General features: G+C 36.9%; 1 protein-coding gene across 10 annotated transcripts in view; it reads right to left on the bottom strand.

Annotated features, from left to right (window-relative positions):
- The window catches only part of SMARCA2 (SWI/SNF related, matrix associated, actin dependent regulator of chromatin, subfamily a, member 2), a 124,087-nt gene that overhangs the window by 77,730 nt on the left and 23,343 nt on the right, over nt 1–23,014 (bottom strand). For 8 of the 10 annotated variants that reach the window (XM_026059983.1, XM_026059981.1, XM_026059984.1 and 5 more), the window contains exons 4-11: nt 20,212–20,541; nt 19,222–19,329; nt 16,688–16,937; nt 9,776–9,902; nt 8,385–8,558; nt 7,989–8,162; nt 3,950–4,120; nt 59–112 (exon numbers count right to left, since the gene is read on the bottom strand). In XM_026059983.1, the coding sequence (XP_025915768.1) occupies nt 59–112; nt 3,950–4,120; nt 7,989–8,162; nt 8,385–8,558; nt 9,776–9,902; nt 16,688–16,937; nt 19,222–19,329; nt 20,212–20,541 (1,388 nt within the window). The remainder of the gene's footprint in view (nt 1–58; nt 113–3,949; nt 4,121–7,988; nt 8,163–8,384; nt 8,559–9,775; nt 9,903–16,687; nt 16,938–19,221; nt 19,330–20,211; nt 20,542–23,014) is intronic. The other 2 variants (XM_026059977.1, XM_026059978.1) reach the window with 2 other exon arrangements.

Below are 23,014 nucleotides of genomic sequence, written 5' to 3'. Positions count from 1 at the left end.
TTATAAAAAGCACTAGGAAAAAATTTTTTTTTAAAAAAGCAACTTGTAAAATTCTCACCTCTCCATCAGGACCAAGACCAGATGCCATTCCTTCCGCATTCTCTTCAGCCTTCTACAACAAATCAAGAAGTGAAAAATATCACAGACAGTTTTTATGTATAAAAAGGGTACTTTATATGATGCAAGCATTTTGAAGCATAAACAAGTTTTCACTCCATGCCTACACAGCCTGAGACAAATGTAGTTAAAGTTGTGGGAGGCTATAGGTAAGCAAGGCAAGCAGAGTCACCACTGCCCACACAAAGCACTTAGTAGTATGAATGGGGTACACACAACACCTATAGCCATGGTGATAAAACTGGGCCTAGAAAGTGACTAGCCTACTGAATTTCTGGGCCAGACTTGGAGACTCAGTTTTCATATTCTGTGGTAGTACAAATATAATAGCAATTAATTTTAATATGATTTACTATTAATTTTCTCTAAATTGTTTTAATTTCAGTTTCTGAGGTCTCACCAAGCATGACAGATTATACATTCATACAGGGGCATTTGAGTTCCTTGCACTATATCTCAATTAATTCCAGACCATAGTTGTTCAAGTTACAAACAAAAAGACCACTGGGGCTCAGTCAACAGGAAGAAACACTACTCAAAATGAGCTAGATTTTTTTTTTTCCCCAGACGCCACTCCCAGTAATAAGCAGTCTCTTTGTCAAATCCTGTCCTACTTTAAAATGTCAGGACAATATGAGAATAATGAAATTCTTCATTTGCCTCTGAATTGGAACTTTCCTAATGATTGTGTTGATGGGCAAAAAAGGATAGAAACCACCTACTGCTCCTGCCCAGCACTGGACTTGCAGTACTATAGCATGATTTTATTTTGATTACAAATGTAAATAGATCAGACTGAAAACAGGAACAATCTTTTAAATTTCATTTATAGATAAAACAACTTTCAAGTATCATTAATGTGTGTGAAAAATTTAGATAATATAGTTTTAGTTTGTTATTTAAGAAGTATCCTGCAGGAATAGCAGTACTTCTGAATACTAAGATGATTCTTAATATCTGCTTCCGATCAACTCTTGCATCTTTGTCTTTTCCACACAATAGCCCTTCGAATCCATTTTCAAAGGCATGAACTTCAGATGATTGTGCAGTAGTAGACATGGGTCAATTTTACATTTTAAAAAAGTTTATCCTTATTTCTTTTACACAAACTTCATTCTTTAGGACACATGCCTAATTATCTTTGTTGAGTTCTTTTCCATTAGCATGAGCAAAAAGGAAAATTCCAGAAAAGCACAGAATATTTGAGAAGCACAATTTTCCTTAGTATACATAAAATAACCTGATGGAGAAGCTTATAAACACTATAGTATGCTACACAGATATCATAGATGCTACTCTATGCAAGAATAGCTGGTGCCCAGTCAAGAACATCATCAATATGAGCTAGAAGGCTGCTTGCTTCAGCATTCCTGGGCAATAAGTACATCTGCTGACGGAGAAAGGAACTGTGCCAGAACTAGAGAGCTTATGCAAACAGACAGGCAGAGTAACTCAGGACAGCACAGATCTGGCCTCAGCTGAACAGCCTACATTGAGGATAGTTTTTGCCTAGAAGACCAACAAGTTAGACCGCGGCCCATTCCCTTGCAGATGAGAATGATCTCTAATACAATAGGAGTTTTACAACTACAATCAATAGAAAAATGTTTAAAAATCAAACACAGCACCACAAATAAGCATTAAGGCTCAGTGGTGTTCACTACGCAATGATCAGTTGCTGCTGCGTGAGCATAAACATTTACAACCTATAGCCAACAAGAATTTTGGAAAGTAGAAAACATACTTTAAAAAGGAGGTAAATATAAATAATGGCAGATTATATTACACTAGTGTTTCAGGCAATGTAAAGATTTCTTAAATGCATGAGAGAATATTAGTTTTATAAAAGCAGGAGCCTAGAATTTCTTGATGCTTAGTAAAATGACAAGAAAATCTCTTAAAAGGTGAAAGGTTGCACAGCAAGTTAAACTGGCCTATCAGCTGAAAACTTTATCTGGTGTATTTTTTTCCATTCATGAGTGCTACAAAGATGTGGGAGACTAGTTGAACAGGAGGCTGGAGACACAACTGCAGGCATGTGAAGATAATATAAGAGGGGAAAATCCACCACCAAGATTCCCCAAACTTGATCCAAAAGCAAAAATTGACTCTTCTAAAATTCTGTTCTTCTAAGAACATAGGGTTCACTTGTTAATTACATAACATAAGCCCGGTAAAGAAGAGAAATACTTCTTCATCCTTCACTTCCCCATTGCCCTTTCTGGGAGAAAATCCTATGAGCTCTCTTCTCTCACTTCTCTTTAAGAATGAGACACATAACTACATTTTTTAGTAGATTAAACTGAACTTTATATGGATTACAGAGCATAAAAGAGTAAGTATCCAAAGTGTATGACTAGGAAGACAGACACAGTGGCCACCTCCTTAAGTGAGTGCTGCAGCCATACAACAACTAATTTATAAAATTATAAAAAACACCACCACCACCACCACACATTGATCAATATTTGTGTGCACCCTTATCTCCCTAACAGGGCAAAAATCGCTTGGGCAGAAAGAAGTAGAAATCAACAGGCTGCAGATGATCAAGATAAGGTTCAGAATTTTTTCCTCCTAATATTCCTTTAGGTTTTAGGCTGGGAAGAGTATGTATCACTGGATATTAATGGGGCATATTTGCCTCTTACTTCAGTGACAGAAAATTATGTATTTATTGACATTTTCAGAAGATACTCTATTCCTCATACATTCTTCAGCAAAATTGATAAAGAGATAGGTCCATATCATAGAGAGTAATCAGCAGATTGTCAAGGAAAACACACATTTTATTATAGCAGTGTATTTACTGCACATGCTGTCTCATTAAGGATTGTCTCTACTGCCAAGTACACTAAAATCAGATTTGTTCTTAAYGATAATACAGGTCAAAAACATTGTTTAAGTTATATCTTAACATTGGAGGCAGTGGACTGTTTCTGTGCTAAGAACATACTCTCAACAAAAGGTACAGAAGTCTCAGAGATGGATGTGGGGAAAAGGGAATTTTTTGGGTCATTCATCCTCAAAATGATCAGTCTTTTATATGCTGTTATTTATTACCACACCTATAGTGCTGCTTGTAAACAATGTAGACATGATTTCATACCACACAAACTACAGATGGAAATGGATTATAAAAATCCTCTTATCCATCCTCCTACACATGGAAGATACTCAGGGGTCACAAAAATGACAAATCATTACTTAATTACCACTTCATACATAGAAGTTGTTTTTCATAAGGCAGTTCAGTTTTCACAATCAGTCTCTCTGACACAGTAAATAATTTCATATAAACAAAGATAATTTTCAAAAGCTTCAAATTAAATGGTAAGAATGCACACAACAATCAATGCTACATGAAGAATATCCATATATTAAAAATAAACCTATCCAAGTTCTTTATTGATAGCTGTTTCCAGTTCTCCCACAAAATGGACTGAACTGAGTTTCAAATCTGGAGGTCTAAACAAGCTACCCTGTATTTACCAACAGCATAAACCAGATTACATCATCTTCTTGATACAATGTATTTTGGAGCCATATACTTTATTTCTAATTTACATGTCTAGCACATTTTTGCCTGTGGAAAGTTTATCAGCAAATGAAATGTTAACAGTCTACAATTTTCTATTCCCAACTCCTTCTTGTCCTCTTTGAAATTAATGTTAGCAGATTTCTTAGCGATTTCAGTGGAGGAAGGCGATTTCACCTAGTGTTAAGAATGTGGCATTCTGATATCTGTAAGACAACTGCAGATCACTATATTTACCAAAGTTAAAATCAGATTTGTAGGCGAGACAGGCTAGAATTGTCAGCTGTAACTACTTGCCTTCTTTCTCCTCCTCCTCTTCTTCTTTTCTTTGGCTGCTTGTGCCTGTTTGTGCTCCCATACCAGATTAGTCAGGTTAGCCACATACTCATCTGTTTGCTGCAATAGGTAGGCCAGGCGTCTGTCTTTCTTTTGGTCAATCAGCTTACGGTAGCCTTCTTCATCTTCAGCCTAGCAATACAAAACAAACATCAGCTATGATAGAAATACTTCTGAAGAAATACCTAAAACTCCTGTCTCAACAACCGTATGTCACCTTAGTTGGGATGTTATGATCTGTGTGGGAAGAAAAATAAATTGGCAAAAAACTGTTTGGAAGATCAGTCCCAGGAGGTCGTACAGCTGTGTTACTGGGTTGTACTCTATCTGGAGGCCAAAAACAAGTGGGGTACCACAGGGACCTGTCCTGTTTAACATCTCTCTCAGTGACCCAGAAGGAAGGGATGAAGAGCACTCTTGTCAAGTCTGCAGATGATACAAACTGGGGAGAACAGTTGATTTGCTCAAGGGTATGGCTGCCATTCAGAAAGACCTGGACAGGCAGGTCAACTGAGCCAACAGGAACCTGATGAAATTCTGCAAAGACACAGAGTCCTGGAAAAGAAGAGTCTTTGGCTACGATACAGGCTGGTGAAATCTTCAGCTCAAAAAGCAGTTGGGGGCCCATTTAGGCTAAATGTGAACCAGCAGTGTGCTCAGCAGTTGCCCAACAGTTTTGGGGCCCTCTAACACAGAAAAGACATCAATAAACTGCAGTGAGTTCAGTGGAAGGCCACCAAGATGGTTAGGGGCTGAAGCACAAGTCCTGTGAACAAATCCTGAAGGATCTCTGCTTATTAAGCCCCCAAAAGAGGGAGCTTTGTGGAGACCTAACAACAGTCCCCCAGTAGGTATATGGAGGTTATTGAGAAAACAGAGCCAGGTTCTCCACAGCGGTGCTTTGCAGGACAATGAGACAACAGGTGCAAACTGAAGCAACAGAGGCTCAGACTTGATATCAGAAGCTTTTCTCCAGACAAGCAGTGAAACAGGGGCCCATGGAAGCTATGCTGTTTCTGTGGTTGGAGGTTTTCAAGATCCAAATGAACAAAAACCTTGAGCAACCTGGTCTGTCCTCATTACTGATTCTGCTTTGGGCAGGAGGCTGGACTAGGGACCCGAGTGCCCTGGCAGCCTGAGCGACTCTGGGATTCAGGGATTCTATGATTCTGAGTATCTCCTACTCTCATGGACTGATGATGGGAAATTCTACAACAGTTATGGCAGGGAATGAAAAAAATATATATAACAGCACATCGGACAGGTTACAATGCTGGGAAACAGATGTACTTGGTAAGTCTCCTACAGAGATGATTTTTCAATGACATAAAGTGCATTTAAGTCCATACCCAGAGAACAATTATGAGAGCTGGATGCCGAACCTGCAGTCGGTCCTCTTTCCAGTATGAGCAACAATCTTCTTCTTCTAGGTGTTAGAAGGAAATTTTATTTTGGGCAGTTTATCTATCATCTGTCTACTCTGCTGTTATTTCATCTTTGATACAGGCTACTATCAGAGACAGGATTCACCAGACCAGCTGCATCTGAGTCATTCTGGTAACCCCTGTATTCTTATGACACCGCACAAGTGTGTTGTTAGGGGTAAGACATACTGTGATATATTATTTGTGGTGCCATAAAGATATAATTCATTCTTTGAGCATGTCAGGAAAATATAATGAAAGCATCACAGATGCCATTGACAATTTTGGCCAAAACAACCTGACAAACAAATTAACAATCAAGGAAGTACACATGCCTTATAAAAAGAAATATGAGTAAGAAAGACATTTAAAGACATTTACTTTCAAAAAGACAGCACACCGGAAGATACAAACTGCCTTTCTGGAGACATACCAGAACCACACTAAACTGGCAAGAGCTGCTAGCAATTGCTAGCTACTAGCAATTCAGCTAGTAAAATTCAGTTTGTAAAATTCAATTATAATGCTTAAGACATCAGAACTACGATGCTCAAAAAGTAAGCTTTTATAACTATTATTACTGAACACAGAATCATTGTAAACTAGCCAAGGTACTTCCCTTTAAACATTCTAGCTTGTCCTGACAGTATTTTTTTAAAGCATACCAATTAAGGTTCTTGCATGCAATACATACTAGTATTAATGAGCTGTGACACAATCACCATTTCTAATCCTAGTCAGTGAAGGACAACCTGTATAATGAATTAAATGCTGCTGAAAAGATAAATACGCCAAGAGAGTTTTAGACATAGCACATTTTCCTAAACCAGGCCAAGTGTCTGAGCAGAGATGTTTTAAAAATCTCTAGTATATACCTCTAAATTAAAAACATATCACAATTGGACTGAAATTAAATAAAATTTAATGGCAAAATAATCCCACTAGCATAACATGTACAATTTGTTTTTGCAGAAGAATTTAACTGAGCATTTTGGGCAAGTACTTCYGACTGCAAAACCCCAAACTAAAAATGACTATGAAGTGCTGTGTCTGTGCTTAAGAGCTTAGTCACAGGCCCTGGTTAGGAGGTTTTAGAAGGAAGCACTGGTAACAGTATTCTGCACCATTTCTGGACGTGCAAACCCACATCAAATTTCTTAGCTGTGGACACCTTTATCACGGATTATATCAAATATTTTGGAGTGACTTAAGCTCATTAACTTCACAGTCCACAACAATATTCTTTAAAAAAATCAAGATTATCTTTTTTTGCTTGTTTGTTTTTTAAACAGCTCTTTTCTCTAACAATTCATTGTAACAGCTTGAGCAGATAGAGTGCTGACAACTACTTCTAATTATGAAAAAGCTTTATAATACAGATTAGTATATAACCTTGAAAAAGGCCCTAGGGYCTAAACATTTGTTTTTCTCTTATGCAAGTCTTTCATTTACATTTCATATGCATTTCTAAACTTCTAGTCATTTTAAACTTTAGTCACTTCCATATTTTGTTTTGCAATTCTTTAAACCAAGCTGTTCAGTCCTTATACATGGTGGGAGTAGATCTGGACAAGGATTGAAGTTTTGTGCCCCAGCTGCACCCACCTTGTATTCTTGATTGTTTTTCACTAGTACTGTGTTTCAGAGAAAATACGTTAACTGCCAATCAATTCTATTTTGGTGTAAGTAAAATGCTGACTGAGGATCTCAATCTTTCCTGTGACCTACTGTTTGTAGATTTCAAACATTGAAATAAAAAAAAAAAAGCGTTAAAAAGAGCTAACCAACCTCTTACAGAAATTTTTCCAACCATTGCTGCTAACACAGTTGTACATACAAATTCCTCTGTCTACACTCAAAATTCTAAAACTATTTTAACTCCAGAAATGTTGGCAGTGCACTGATCAGTTCCACAACGTCCTTAAAAGACGTGGTTGTATACAAAACCATTATGTTCTGTCTTAAGAGGGATACATCTGACATTGTGCAGGTGCAAGGAAGGGAAAAATATGAAGTAACAGCAGCAAGGAGTGGCATTAAGGGGTAGAGCTGACTGCCATTAATTCCCAAGCCAAATGCATTTACTGCTGTTGGTTATGTGTGCTTGCATGTGAAATCAGTTTTATGTAAAGCCTGCTGAGTAATGCCATTAACAAGTTGATCACATGCAGTCTTCAGAACTACAAAACCTAGAAGTAAAATACAGTATTTGTACGATGAACAAATATCCCTACATTTTTGTAAAAATGTTAATATATGAAGTTAAAGAGATTAAGTGGTGTTATGCAAAAATGGCTGTGATAAGTTTTTAAGCTGGTAGATAAAACAACTATCCTCTTATCACAAAACTTGTAAAAAGAAGCAGCTACAGCCTAAAGTGAATGCTGTCACATTCACTACCAACATCAGAAATACAGACATCCGAACTGCAGCAATTTTAGATTTACACTTTTGGGTTGCAGAGGCTTTACTCAGCGAAGAAAACACACAGGCATCTGAGAGTATATACAAGACATTAAAAGGATATGGTATGTGATTTTAGCTAAAATAGACATACCCCTCCCTCCACTCCTTACCATCAGTCTTCTCATTCTTTCTTTCTCAATTCTCTCTGTTTCCTTCTTCTGCTCACGCTCAGTGTTGGCATGCCAAGTTGCCACAGCTTTAGAAAGCTTCTGAATTTTCCCAGCCACTGACCGATGGTACTCTTTAAAATCTTTAGCATGCTGTAATATGCTGTTCAGGTATTCCTAGAAAAATAAAACAAACTAGTGCAGACACTTGACAAAGGACAGGATTTGAGACCAGGAGCACCCAACTTCAAATCTTAGAGTGTTCTGATTGCTTATGTGATTTGGGATTTTTTGTACCTTAGAAACTCCAAAGGTGATAAAACATATAACATTGAAGACCAGCACAGCAAAGCCAGGCACATTTCTGTGACTGGGCAAACAGACAATAAGTTAGAATACCTGATGCTTCTGTCTACGCTTTCTCTCCTGTTCTATCTTCTGCTGTTTCTCAAGCTTTTCTGTCATACGGGCCTCCCTCAGAGTCTGGCGCTTGCTTCGCTTGTAAGCTTTGGAGTTCAGTGCTGTCTCCAGTGTTGTGTCACGACGCATGCAGGCTACTACCTCTTGTCTTAGCTACAAGTGAGAAAAAAAACACTTAGAAAGAATTAATACATGGAAGAACACCTTTAATCATTAATATGATACAGTAAAACGATAACAATCCAAAAGATGTCCTAGTCTCCTTTTCCCATTCCATTGCAGTTCTGAAAATAGGTATTCCACAGCTTCACTGTTGCAGCAGATAGGTCTGCCTCCCCAAGTAAATCTTAAGTCTCCATAGGATGGCCAATCACTGCAGGTACATCATGTCTTCTTTCCTCACAAGATACTGATGAAAATGACTGTTCTGCTGAAATGCAAGGGGCTAGCCAAGATGTTACACCATCCAGATAAAGCATGAATGAACAAAAAATACAACATACTTTCCTAGAGCTGGTGCTGAACACAGCTGACAACTGTTTTCATTGTCAGCTGCACAAGAGACAGCAGGAAGTAGGAAATGGTAAAGACTTGAACAGTATAACTACAGTCCCAGTAATGCAGCAGGGGAACCTGCTGCTTTTCATCTGACCTCTGAGAAAACCTCAGTACAAAGGAGTGCCAGGGCAGTGGAAAGGAAGACTCAGACAGCATGGTACAACTGATGACTAAGACTTCTGTCAGGATCTATTTTTGCTTGACCTGCCAAATCACATCTTTGCTCTTCCAGATTAGCTAGGAAAGCCAATGGCAAGGGGCCTGTAAGTGTCTGGCACTGTGTTTCCCTTTCTGAAATTCATACATTTATACATACACCCAAGATATATCTTAGACATGATCCTGTTAAGCCTAATTTTCAAAATCTGTGTGCCACAGTGGAAATTCTGAAAGCAGATCACACAGAAATAAGGCAAGCAACAACAGCATACAACTCCTCCAAAACAAGAGGACCCATGACAAATATGAAGAATGTCCAGAAAGGTGTATATTGTCATTTATGTTGAAAATTGGCTTGCAGCCTGTCCTGCTGTTCTCTTTGTGTTATTGCTATTATCTGTATGAAATACACAATTCTAGGATTACACCTGATACTGGAGGATAAAGCAGGAGAGAGAGAGAACACTTAGACATTTCCAATAAATAAACAAAATGAAGACTAAGTTAAACAGTAAGTTCTGTAAAATACTTATCATCAAGTTTGCTCTCATGCAAAAATCTCCTGGTTAGGCTCAGTGCTGTGCTTTCTTGCCAATTCATCCTATGATAATCATATTTGGCAATAAGAACTTCCCTAGAGCAAAAGGCATTACCTGGCGCTGGAAATTCAGTAACCTAAGTGCTTTCAACTCCACTGTAGCTTTGGTTCGCAGATCAGGAGGCAAAGAGCCAGGCAAGTTCTCTAGTTCCTGGATTCTGTGAGCAATTCGAGCTTGAAGCCTGAATAAACACAGGATCAGAAAAGATACCAGGAGAAATTTGTGAGACATTATCAAACTTACACAGTAAAAATAGTCAATTTATCTCAGCTATTTGACTTTCACTACTTATTTCTGAACTAATAGGCTTTTGCAGAGATGGAGACAAAATTAGGTGTCCTTTCCCATTTAGAGAATAAATTGCCAAATAATGAAAACTCTCCTCTGCCCCTATTTGAATTTTGGCTAAAAGTATATGTAAAAAGCGAGTTGGGAATTTTATACAATAGAATTCTGGTTTTAGGCTTCTTTGATGAGTACTATTTTATGCGCAGTGTAGTCAGTCACCAAGCACAAATGGAACTTTCTTACATAGCAAATCCTTTCCCTCTTAACACAGAATACTTGCCTATTTTATTGACAAATTTGTTAGCACTTACATAGCCATTAAACTGTAAATCAGATCTACTTCACTCTTCCTTTACAGAATCCTTAACCAAATCCATTCAAATTCAAGAGTAACGCACAAGCCAGAAAGAACTTGTTTTAGTTTTCACATTGAAAACCAAGATCATAGAGCTAAAAGTTACATAGTTTTTGTAAGCATTTTTAATTTACAAATAAGTATTTTTGTGAACTGCAAATTTTGCTAAGACATTACAACGACAGATCCCCAAATTTTAAGTTATCTAAATGCTGCATGCAAGTTCAACTGAATCAGTCTCCTCCATTTTTCAAATGCTTTAAAAAATAAGGGGGGCGGGGGGGAAGAGTCCTCTCGTTCCCCAAGTTAAAAACCTAAAGGCACAAGAATGGGAAGACAGCTAATCTCCCTACACTGTAGATGACTCACAAAGTCTCCATTTTTACTTTCACAGAGCATAGAACATCAGATCTTGTTAGGAGCAGGTGTCTGCTGCTGTTCTCCTGCAGTAAGAACTTTGGAACTAGCCTGAAGGCAGAAGGAAAACAGTTTCCACTGGGCTTCTTTGCATACAGTGATCATTCATCCTCCATATTTCCCCAGCCCTTTCTCTTGCACATCACACAAAAGCATTAACATGCCAGCCCTGCAGCTGAAAGGTAGATCACAGATCAGACACACTGGCTGAACCTGGTGAGTCAGAGCAAGAGACAGCACCACACAATCTGCTGAGTGTGCAGAGAGAGTAACAAATACAAAGACTTGTTTCTCATAGTGGTACTCATGCTCAAAGAAGCCCCAATAAAAGGCACATTTTCTGTGACCACAGCACACTGCCAGAACCGCCACGCGCAGCAGATAGAGATGCCATGGTGAGGCAATAAATACACAAGTCTGTGTCTGAAAACACAAGTTCTAATCCACACATGCAGACACACAAATAAATTCCTGCTGGAAATCTGAATACAAGAATTTAATGGCTTGAACCAATTCACTTCTACACAGACAAGTTCACAGTCAAACTTATTTACCTCTATTCCACCACAGCAGAAGAGAGGCAAGAAATCCACTACTTGCATAACAGAATATTAAGAAATTCTGATAAATAACTTGCTAACAAATCAAAATATTAGTAGCCCTCAGTAACTATATGCATAATAATTCACGTATCATCTAAATGTCAACCGGAATTGCTTGTGAAGTTGCATACAATATCTGGTCTGTAACAGTACTCCTTCTAAAAACTCTACAACTATTCATTTTGTGTCTTCCTGAAAGACTTCTGAAGTTCCTGAAACAGCAAAAAGGATGTAATACTGCATAACTGCAGAAGACTCATTTAGTGTCCTCAAGAGAACAGAAAGAGTTCTACTGAAAGCTACAGATATTTGGCCAGGTCCAGAGGAGTTCACAATTCCTACAGGAAAATTATTTGTTCATAAAATGGCATAGGCACATTTTGCTCCTTCAAGGAGCTGTATTATACTAAAAAAAAATAAAAATTAAAATTAAAAAAAAAATCCCCATTTTGTACAATTCCACCTGTAACTGGACTGCCCAGTGACCGAGATCCTAGTGCAACTAGAGATGTAAAATCCCTGAGAAATCTTGTGATTCCCTCGGAGATTAGATTTACTATCATACATCCATACAAAAAAAGTAACTCTGATGTACAAAGAGAATACTGTTCTAAATTGTAAATGGGTGCTCTGCCTGTTGCTTTTTCACACATTGATGTAATCACAGATCACAGATATGATTTGTTTATCTATATCACTCCCCAAATAGCTCTGATGCCTCTTCTAAGTGATCCAACTACAAAACAGATAAGGTCAAATCCTGGTTTTAGTGAAGTTAATGAAATGTTTGTGAGGGGAGCAGTCACAACTTTTCCAAACTTCTCTTTTGAACTGTGGACTTAAGGCAGCTGAATACAGAACATATTTTTAGTTTATAATTTTTTTTTTTTTAAATGGGCATTGAATGTTCCTTCTTGCACTATAGGATGAGCATAAGAAATTTATCTTCCTTCCCCTACTGCTGCTTATTGCTTTGGATAACTAAATGGATGACCCACTCTGCTAGTATAACTCTGGGTATAAAATAGGCGGAAGTGCCTCTTAAAAAAGTCTGCACAGTAAAAATTACAACAAAAGCCAAAGTTGGGCTGGGGTTTACATTGCTGTCATCTAAATTATCAACAAAAATCCAAATATATCATATTTTTGAGATACAACTAAATATAATGCAAGCTTATACAGCGTACTGTCATGTCCCATCTTCACACTGAACAGCTCATCTCTCCTTATATAAGAAACTCTTCACACTGCTAATCAATCTCTTTGTTGTTCTCAGTCCAGGTCTGTAGAGCAGTTGACCAGAAATGAATGCATGTAAAATTGTACTATTAAATTATAAAACAGCTTAGCATTTCCGGGACCATTTTTCTTCCATTTTTTTTCCTCCATATGTTGAAACAATTGCAAAAACGTAGGTTTTCACAGAGCTACACAATTCACTTAAATTCTTTGATGGGTGATTACATTCCATTCATAATCCAGCCATAAGAAAGAAGCAGAAAGATAACAGTATTTGTAAATCAGTATAGATATTACCTCAGTAATCTCTCACAAAAACTCCAGTACTTCCTTAACATAAATCCGGGTTAAAACTGTTTTAATACTAATGAAAATCTAGAACATATATATGAAAAGAACAAGAAATGGCAGCCAGATGGCTCACACATAAAATTACAAAAAAATAGTAACAGATTTGGCAGTTTTATTTCAGACTTTCCCAGAACTATTAATTATATTTTCTTGAGTAGTAATAGGATTTTTAAAAGAATTTCATGACAGACATCTCACCTCACATGAATGCAATACTTAAGGCATTTTAAAACTATAGTCACTTTCTAATCTTTAAAGAGAATGATAATAACTTGTTGGACTATTCTTAACTTCACGGAAAGATACTAATAGCTATTACGTAAATCACAACAGAATCCAAGGAAAAAAGTTTTCTAGATGCCTTTTACAAACACCTGAAGGATATAATCCAACCCTGTTTAAAGAATACATTTAATTAATCTCTGCAGTTCAGCAATTTATCTTCACCCATGCAGAAAGTGGCTAGCACATTTACAGCTAAAGACATAGATCCTTTTGCAAAATAATCTACACGCACCTTCTCATTAACTTGGGTCAACTACATAGGTAACACTTGCATATTTAAACTTTTATGGAACGGATACCATGCAGCAAGCAATGAACCTATATGAAAGGAGACTTTTCAGATAACAAAAAGAAACCACTGACATTCTACAGAATACTGTTAACTGAATTTTTTTTTTTTTTAATTAGTGCTGAGAAGGCGGAAAAAAATCTTTCCACATAATGGAATGACTTTAAATTACACTGCACATTATTAGATTTTGGAAACTTATTAAGATTAAAAAGCAGTACTTTATTTTCAAGAAAGTGTTAAGGAAAGTTTTATAAAAGTAAAATGGTATGAGTTTATCACTTTGGCCAGATTTCAAAGAGCACAGCAAGTTTAACAGTTCTTCACATATAAATAATTTAAACTTCTTAAAGAAGGAAAAATTTTAAGTATATAACGTTTTTTTCACCCACCTTTAGTCACATAAGGATTAACAACAATTAGCATATAATCCCACCTCAGAGCAACATATGCTGCAAATAGCTGCTAGGCACAACCATGTGAATTTGACAGCAACATTAACTCTCAGTTTTCTTTCTCTGTGTTAATTTATTCCAAAGCCCTTTTTACAATAAGAGCAAGGCTTTTCCAGGAGGAAAAGTAGTCTACTGATGTAACATCAGATTCAAAGTTTTTTCAGAGCATGCCATATGTTAATAGGTTTGCTACTGCTTATTCATATGTAGTGATCTATTTAACACATGGTTAATGGATAAGAATGCTACACCATACCTTTACGTGCCTATTTGATCAACTATCAGACAAACTATACACACTTCCTTGTTACCAGGAAGTTAAGGAAAAAGGAACTGCTGTCACTGGGAAAAAAAAAAAAAAAAGTAATTTCTTTAGCATAACAGCAAAAACTAAAGTATTTCATGTTTACGATACAGTCCTGTGTGTAATTAAGACATGCCCTAATATACAAACTATGTAAGTGATCCATAAAAAAATAGAAGTGTAGAGCAGGATCTATTTTCCCCCAAGTCAACTATTAACCACTTAAGAGTAATGGCCATCAAGCAACTTCTTATTGTGCAGCAGATAAATTAGCAGTAACTGAATGTAAGACAGGGTCCCCAATAGTGTGCTTCACATCTTTAGTCAAGAAACATCATGCTCAAAGACACAGAGTAAACATAGCTTGTCATTTGCAAAAATTCCTAACTCGATCAGATTTCCTACAATGAGGGGGTTTACAAACATTTTACGTTTTGGGTCTGTATGTTTGAATTGGGGAACTGTTAAAYAGCTATGTGATACTTCTGTCTTTTCATGAAGAGGTCAATAATTCAGTCAGTTTTCTGAGTATTTCATAGTATAATGCTCTCTTTTATTAATAAAAGTTAACTACTGACAGAACTTAAGAGACAACTGCTTCATAAAGCTATTGCTAACTTCACAGATTTATCAGGATGCAAATGTTTTTGCTAATTTTCTTCTATTACCATTTTACTAGGAAATGGTGAATACTTCAAATTGCTATATTAAACCTACTTATACTAAAGCTAAGTCTAGTACCATCCAAAGCATAAGAACTGTTAAACTGCTTTTTTCAATGCTTTTCTTTGATGTTACTTACACTTTTAAATAATGAAAAGACCTTCAGAATTTCTAAGCATTCTGGCATCCAAAACAAACCCAAATTCCAGCAATGTTCAACACTAAGGATTAGCCTCCTGTTACAGAATCCCTATCAAACGTCCACCTCATTTATTCTGCCAGGAAGATCAGGCTATTTAGAACTTATATATGCTGTAACTGCAATGAGTTCTATACATTAGTATATGTACCACAGTTATTTTATTCCACCCTTCACTTCCATCCATTTATGCACACTAGATCATAATAATTTGGCACAAACAGTGTGTGGAGCAGATAGAGGTTAACGGATGCAGAAAAGGTTATGCTATACTGGCCACATGATTCCTGACTCAGGTTAATGCTATATAATCCTTCCACTCAGAGCACCAGTGAAACCATATTATAGTGTGTCCCACAAGTTTTCTGAAAAAGCTGTTAGATCACAATGATTGCTCACACTGGAACAGCTTTGGCCGTTCAGCCCTACGTAAAAACATTGAAACTGACAAAATGACCACAACCATATGCCATGAAATCACTTAAGCATGATCTGACACAAGTGCAAGAGCTTTTCTTGGATCAAGGCCTGAACTCTAGACATGGCACTAGATCCTAAAACACTTCATATCCTACCAAAGTCCATACCACTTACATTCCCTACTGCATCTGAAAAGCAAGAACACTTTCATGAAGAAAAAAATCATTAAATCCTGTCTTCAGTGTCTTCACTATCTCTTTTGGCTACTTTTCCCTTACAAACTCATTGTTTTAGTAACTGGAAGATGCATCATCATTCCAAACCAAGTAAATATGCTATGCGCAGTCTCCTTCCTCCCCAATAATAGTGTCTAGAAACATATCTTAGGTGCAAGTCAAGTTCCTTCACACCTGTAGCTTCTCAAGGACAATTGTGTAATAGTCCTGTTGATGGGAGAGGACAAGAGCAGTTTTACTGATAACCTCAGAAAAGCATAAGGAATGTTATCCCCTGTATGTTGTTATGAATATAATTCATCATCTTTTAATTAGGACACTAAGGGTGAAACTTTTAAAGATCATACTTCCTGGTAACCTTTCTTTTAATCTTGGCCTTGACCTCATTAACATTCTCTATTCTTTAGTAGTCCAGCCAACCAGTGATCATTATAATCATTTGGTTTTCCTCAGCCACTAGCACATCAGTCTTTTGACTTCCACTCTTCCCTTCTGACTTCCTTTTGAGTTAATAATTTTGAAAGGTTTCTGCACTAAAGTGGTTTCCATGTAGATCAAAAGGATTTTGGTTTCCTAATTTTTACTTTTTGCAGCTGTCCAAGTAATACACTAATCCAGCAAAATCTTTCAACCCGTTTTAAACTTAAGCCTGTCTGCAATGATACTGCCAATATGCTTTGCTAGTTCATAACTTGGTCTGGAATTAAATCACAGTTTAGAGCTTGATGTTTCTGTTCTTCTTTTTGACATGGTCTCTCTCTGGAAACTCTGTTTAAACTTTGGCCACTACAGTATGATATTTGATTGGATAAAGTAAAAAGTAACAATGCATAAATATTTGAATCCTTTTATTTTGCTTTTACCTATATTCACGTTCTTGGAGTATTTCAACAGGATCCAGTCCCTGTGGCTTCTGGATAGGGCTGATACGATTCTGTTTTTGCTGCAGCTGAACAATGGGTGAAGGCTGGCCAGGCGGTGGCTGTGGTACAGAAGGCCCAGGCATGGCAGCAGCAGGCTGGGCAGCAGCGGGGGCAGGAGAAGGCCTCCCACTAGGGGGTGGTGCAGCAAGCTTTTGTGGTGCACTGGAAACACTCATATCCGGGGCTTGGCCTGGATCAGAAAAACAATACTTATTTCATAACATGAAATATAAAACACAATAAGAAATTCAAGGTGGCTTTTCAAGACAGAACGTGAAGCTAAGACAAACATCCAAAATTACCAGAAAAAGAAAATAAAAAAAACACACTGAGATAGACTTCACTATTAAAAAACATACTAAAATAGACAGTGCAGGAAGTCGTCCAAAGAAAGTAAAAGCACCTGAAACTTTATAAGGAATGCCATTTTTTTTCCATTCTCACTAGCTTTCTATGAAGTCTATCATTAAAAGAAGTAGAACAGCTCTAGAACTTATTTCATGTAAGTGCAAGATATAATTCTGCCTCATTCGTTGTCGTTGCACCACTTAAAATATCTATAATCACAACCTGACTACAAACATGAATATCTCTGCTTCCAGAGCTCTGTGAGAACCAGACAGCCATATCAAAATTCTTACAACTGTACTTAAAAGTACCTGTCAAATATAAATAGCCTCTTTTTTGCCCCCAACTCCCAACTAATTGTATTTAAATGTTTCAAATACCAGGCATTTGATTACTTTTGTATCTTGCAAGATTCTAATCATTTTGAAAATAAATTATCTCCTCAGTTAACATGAATACAGCATCTGCCAGTTATAGATACGAAGGGTCACAGATTTCAGTATGCCAACAAGTCAACAAGACACCCATGCATACAGATGTGGAGGAAAACTGACATGGAGAACAAAAGACATTGCAACATAAAGCTATCATTTAATTGTCTGAGGAGTCATAATAGCTCAATATTAGGAAAAACAACCACAAAGTATGCCTGCAATCTCGTCAACAACTTTACTTCAAATCCAACATCCTGAAATCTAGATCTAAAGATTCCTGGTGGTCAGAGACCACCATTCGTCATTCACACATCTGCATTGAACTACAAAAAAGGAACCATAAGCTCAAGCTTTGAATTCTGTGTTTAACAACAGTGCATTTCAGGTTATAAAAAAAGAAAAAGAAAGCCCAACAAAAGACCCTGTGTAGTCCTAATTTTCCAGAAATCATTCAGATTGTCCTAGAGGACCAATACTACAAAGAAAAACTCCAAAACAAAAGAAAAATAAAGATATCAGCACAATCTTTTAAAAAACCCACCAAATAAAACCTCCAAAAACATATAGCAGAGACGGATGAATTCTCTTATCGAAAAGAGCAATGAAAAAAGACAAACAGTTAGCTGCTTATAGTTGAACACAACAGACATATTATTATGCCATAATTGATTATTCAGATAAAACCATCCATCTAGTAATTCTGTACACTTGCCAGCATTTCCTAGTAGCAGCATTTGGGCTAGGAAACACCGTGGCCAGTAAACTCATACATACAATCTCTCAAGAAACAGCTTTTCCCTCTTCATTATCCTACTCAAATGGTAACCATTTGTTGGAGTACTCCAAGAAACACAACTCTACAACGGATCACATACTAGTATTTTATTTTCTGCTTATGTTGCCGGAAATTGCTGACTAACAGAGAATTTTATGACACCAACTATCACAGAGTGATCAGTGTCCCAGGATTTACCCACAAGCACTAATACAGCGTAAGATCTCTACAGTATGAAGGGCTTGTACTATTTGCAAGATGGCAATATTGTATCTATTTTTAAATGGCTCTAAAGAAAAAGAAAACCCTTCAAACAAAAGATGTATTATTAGAGATTCCGAATTCCTTTCAATACAATCCTTATTTCATTGTTTTCAAACAACAATATTAGCTTGTAAATCCACACGTGGATGATCCGATTCAAAAAATTATCATCAAGGAAGAARAAAAAGTTACACTGCTCATTAGACCTCAAATACTACACTTTGCTTTCAAAGACAAGCCAATAAAAACTAGTCTCATTCTACCAGGCTGTGCAAATTTTTTGCTTACAGTAGAGTAAAGAATATAGTGGAAAGACAAGCTTGCTGCAATTAAGCATGCTCAGAACATAATTTATTCAACAGATTTTATGGGTGTCCCTCAGCCAACTTATATATTTCCTTCTTATTGTASAGAGGTGCTTCATGTTCAGGCTGCTTAGCAGATGCAATAATTTCATCTGGTCAAGTCATTTATGGCTGAATAAGTGCTAAGATACTCCTGGATATTTAAGTCCTAAGCAAAGTAAAGCTCACACTATTTCTTCTGCATGCCTTTTTACTTCCCCATTCTTTTTCCTGCCTCTTTTTCCCAATCCCTACCCACACAGTTTATCCATAACTCTAAGTATGATATAAAATTAGCATTATACTCCCCTCTACCTTCAGTCCAAGTTTTAGGGGTAATGGCAGCTGTATGTCCAGGTATTCCTGGAGCAGGCCCTGGCCCAGTTACAGGACCACTTATTGCATGTAACCCAATACCTGCAATTTGACAGAGGAAAGAAACTTATTAAGATACAAAGCATTTCTAAATATACAAAAATTACTCTGCTTTCCAGCATGCTAGTCCATTTAGGCAAATAATATTTTTGCGCATTAAATATGGATTTAAATGGATTCTACTGTYAAAAATAAATGTAATGAAGCATATTAAAATAATGTCTTCTAAAAAAACCCCTCTACTCAGTAGCAAAGCCATGTGCACCGAAATGAAGTGACCAGTGGAGTTATTAAAACCATTATTAACAAGAAAATAGGATCATCTTAACCCTCAATTTCTAATACTAACTCAGTAATGGAAGTGCTCAGAAAGTACAACACGCGCAGAGTGTTTAATGTAATGCAGTTTTCTTAAGATCAGAATGTGCTTGCTTACTGTACGAYAGCATCTACTATCATTAGGAGGAACAGAGTAAGAATATTTTTTCTTTTCCTTATGTTATGTACTTGACAGCACACTGTACATAGTTTGGTTTACTTTCCACAACCTACATAATCAGTCAACTTGCTCCAGATTTCATATCCATTTTTCTGCATAGCGACAGGGGACTGAAAATTCACTCCAAGAAAAGCACTAAAATTGTGATTGGTAAAGTATGATTAGCAACCAAAAGATGTCAGGCATAATCAGGGTGGACAGAGTATATCACAGCAAAATCACTTTTACTTCAATTTTGACAATATCCTATTAATAATATACCTGTTTTATGCACTTGCTCAAGCTTAAAATGAAAGGCCACTGTTCACACAGATGCCAGAATACAGTCTCAAATTATATCCTTTCGCACCGCACGTCTCTGTGATTTTTCACAGGTAGAACTTGAAGAATTACCTGGGCAATGACACAGTGCCAGATTCACTTACCAGACTGTCTGTTGAAGGCATTGGGAGCCTGTTGCTGTTGAATGCCAGGCAAGGTCCTCTTTCCCTGAACAGCAAGCTGGAGGTTTTCTGGTAAAGGCTGACCTCTAGCTAACATTTTGTAGGCTAGAATCTGAGCTCGGAGCTGATGCAACTGTACAGGGCTGAAAGGGGAAGGACCTCTGTTAGGCTGACTCATAACTTGTGGGTCTCCTGGCATAATGGGTCCTGGCTGACTGGGAGTCATCTGTGGAGGAGTTGGACCTCCTCCAGACATCGGACTGGACACATGTTCTGGGGCTCCTAGTGGAGATGGGTGTGGAGACATATAGCCTAGAACAGAAAAGAGAATCACAAACTTAACTTCATGGTCAGTCATATCTGAATTCCATTAAGTTTCTTTAACAGAACCTGCAGTATAAAAATGTCTCTCAAGTTAGGATAGCTGTAGTATTTTCTGCAAGAACAGAAGTGTAATCTAGTTTCCCTGGAATATTAAGATAGCTACATGAGCTATTATTTGTACAGAACTATGATTATATCATGCAACAATTTCTAAAAATAACAACTGCCAGCACATTTAGAAGACAAACTAAAACATGAAGTTCAGTACCCAGAAATACCAGGATGGGGTATTGGGTCACTAGCGTATCGGACAAATATTTCATGATGAAACACATGCAACAAAGTTTGCCTATTTTAGAGCTTAATACTATGCATTTATTTTGATGCACACACATCAAGGAATATCCATTCACTGACAGGGGCCCTCTTTGCCAATAATCTCCAACACACAGAAACAGAAGTAGACAGTATTCAATTCGTATTTTTGCACAGTTGTTCTAGCTTATGTGGATTAAAACTTTGAGTCAGATGAACAACATKCAATACCTTTTATGACCTGAGTGCTCAAGAACGTTGGATTTCAACTGTGAGCAAAAAATAATCTTCTGAAGAAGCTGCTGAAGATTGTGGCATGCTACAAAGTTCCAGTAGAATAAGCATAATTCTGAAGTGAACAGTACTTGCACCCTATTACAATCCTTGCCAATGCAGTGGTTTTAGGTTTGRATTTTAATTCCACTTAAGACATAATTGCTTGAGCTTCACAACACATCCATGAAAAGAGATGGTACAGAATTTCAGGTGAGATATCTAAGACTACATAGTACGTCACAGAAAAAATACAAAGAGTGATCCTTCAAGTAATGTAATACATACAGCTAGATTTTAAAAATGTCCACCAACTGTGAAAAAGAGGTAAAGATATTTACCCATTTCACTCCTGTGTTGTAGAGCACAATTAATGCTTGCATCAATTCAATAAGCCCAACAAAACAAAAAATCTTCCATGTTGTTTACAAATTCGTAGGTCACAAAACTCAAAAGTTCATGCCAACATCTTGAGCTCTGTGACACTAAATCTACTCTTCCTCCATTGTTCTGACACTCTGAAGTGAAACTACACCAACTCCATGTATACATAGTCTGGCTCACAGAAGCAAGTAATTTTACCTCCTCAACTTCACTGTTCTCATTGGTTTTCCAGTACATGCAACATGAGCAAAATCTAGGAATAGTTTCAACTTTGTTTTGTGAATGCCAGTATTTGCAGTATTTCCTAGAATTTATACAAGAGGATAGACGAGAGTGCTAAAGAACTGGGAGTCCAGTAATGYTGGGGCCTACGGATAAATATATTCTACAATAAACTAAAGGTTGAAACGTCTGAGATAAAGAAAATAGAACAGAGGATTTCAGTTCTTCTAAAAAAAAGAAAAATGAAATAGATGTACACTAGAGAAAAAAGATTTTAGATGGGGAAAGACTAGATAAGAGAGAAACAGACTAAATTCAATCTTGTAACTAAAGAACACAAAGACAGATTACAACTCTGATGGGAATAAGATTAAGCAACGTAAAGGGAAAAATAAGTGAGTGAGTTGAGGAAATCAAGGGAAAGCAAGTAAGGGACTTAAATGTTAGAATTACTTAAGTTACTTACGAGGTCAATAAAAAAAATGTTTATACATCCACTGGTGAGGATAAAAACTACGATAAATAACCATAAGTTTATTCCATTTATTAATCTCCTTCCACTAACTTGCTTTTGCCTAGAAATTTTTTTTAATTCGGTAAGAAGGGGGAGAGGCTACAAATCCCTCTTGCTGAACACACGACTACAAAAGAACAAACACTGTGCCATAACAAAAAGTAAAATATAAAATTGTGTTATAGCTATATACTTTAAAAATCTGAGATTTATTGCAATGTTTATTCATTACTATTAGATTTCTAAATCTCAGAATTTGCTTTAAATAACAGCTACTTTGAAATAGACTGTTTTCAAAATTGCCTTTCCAAAAAAATTTTCTTTCCCTCTCAACATTACATTTATCCAAGTCATACAGTCCTGAATCACTGATAGATTTAAGATTCAGGATCTTGAAACCCATCTGAACTACCAAATTGAAAGTCAGAAAGGTGGGATGAGATGTCGAGCACTTATTTTTAATCCTGACAATTCCAGCTGTAAGTCTTTGACTTAGTTAGGCACAGAGGAGTTTTTGGAGGCAGACTTTTTTTTTTGAAGTTTCTAGTCATTTATTAATTACATTTCGTCTCTCCCTCAAAGTCCTATGCACTAGGATTCTTAGCGATAAGGAAATTAGGATTTGCAAGAGTAAGGATTAAAACTGAATTCCAGTAAAACATTCAAGGACAGGACAAAGCCTTCCAAACTTCTCGTAAAAGCTGTAAAATGTGGCATTTACAGGTTGGGGGTTGACCTGCTGGAAAGCAGCTC

This window comes from Apteryx rowi, unplaced genomic scaffold, assembly GCF_003343035.1.
Source record: "Apteryx rowi isolate R43461 unplaced genomic scaffold, aptRow1 scaffold_163, whole genome shotgun sequence".
NCBI lineage: Eukaryota > Metazoa > Chordata > Aves > Apterygiformes > Apterygidae > Apteryx > Apteryx rowi.
The sequence above is the reverse complement of the archived record's forward strand: the minus strand, read 5'-3'. Positions and strand labels throughout refer to the sequence as shown.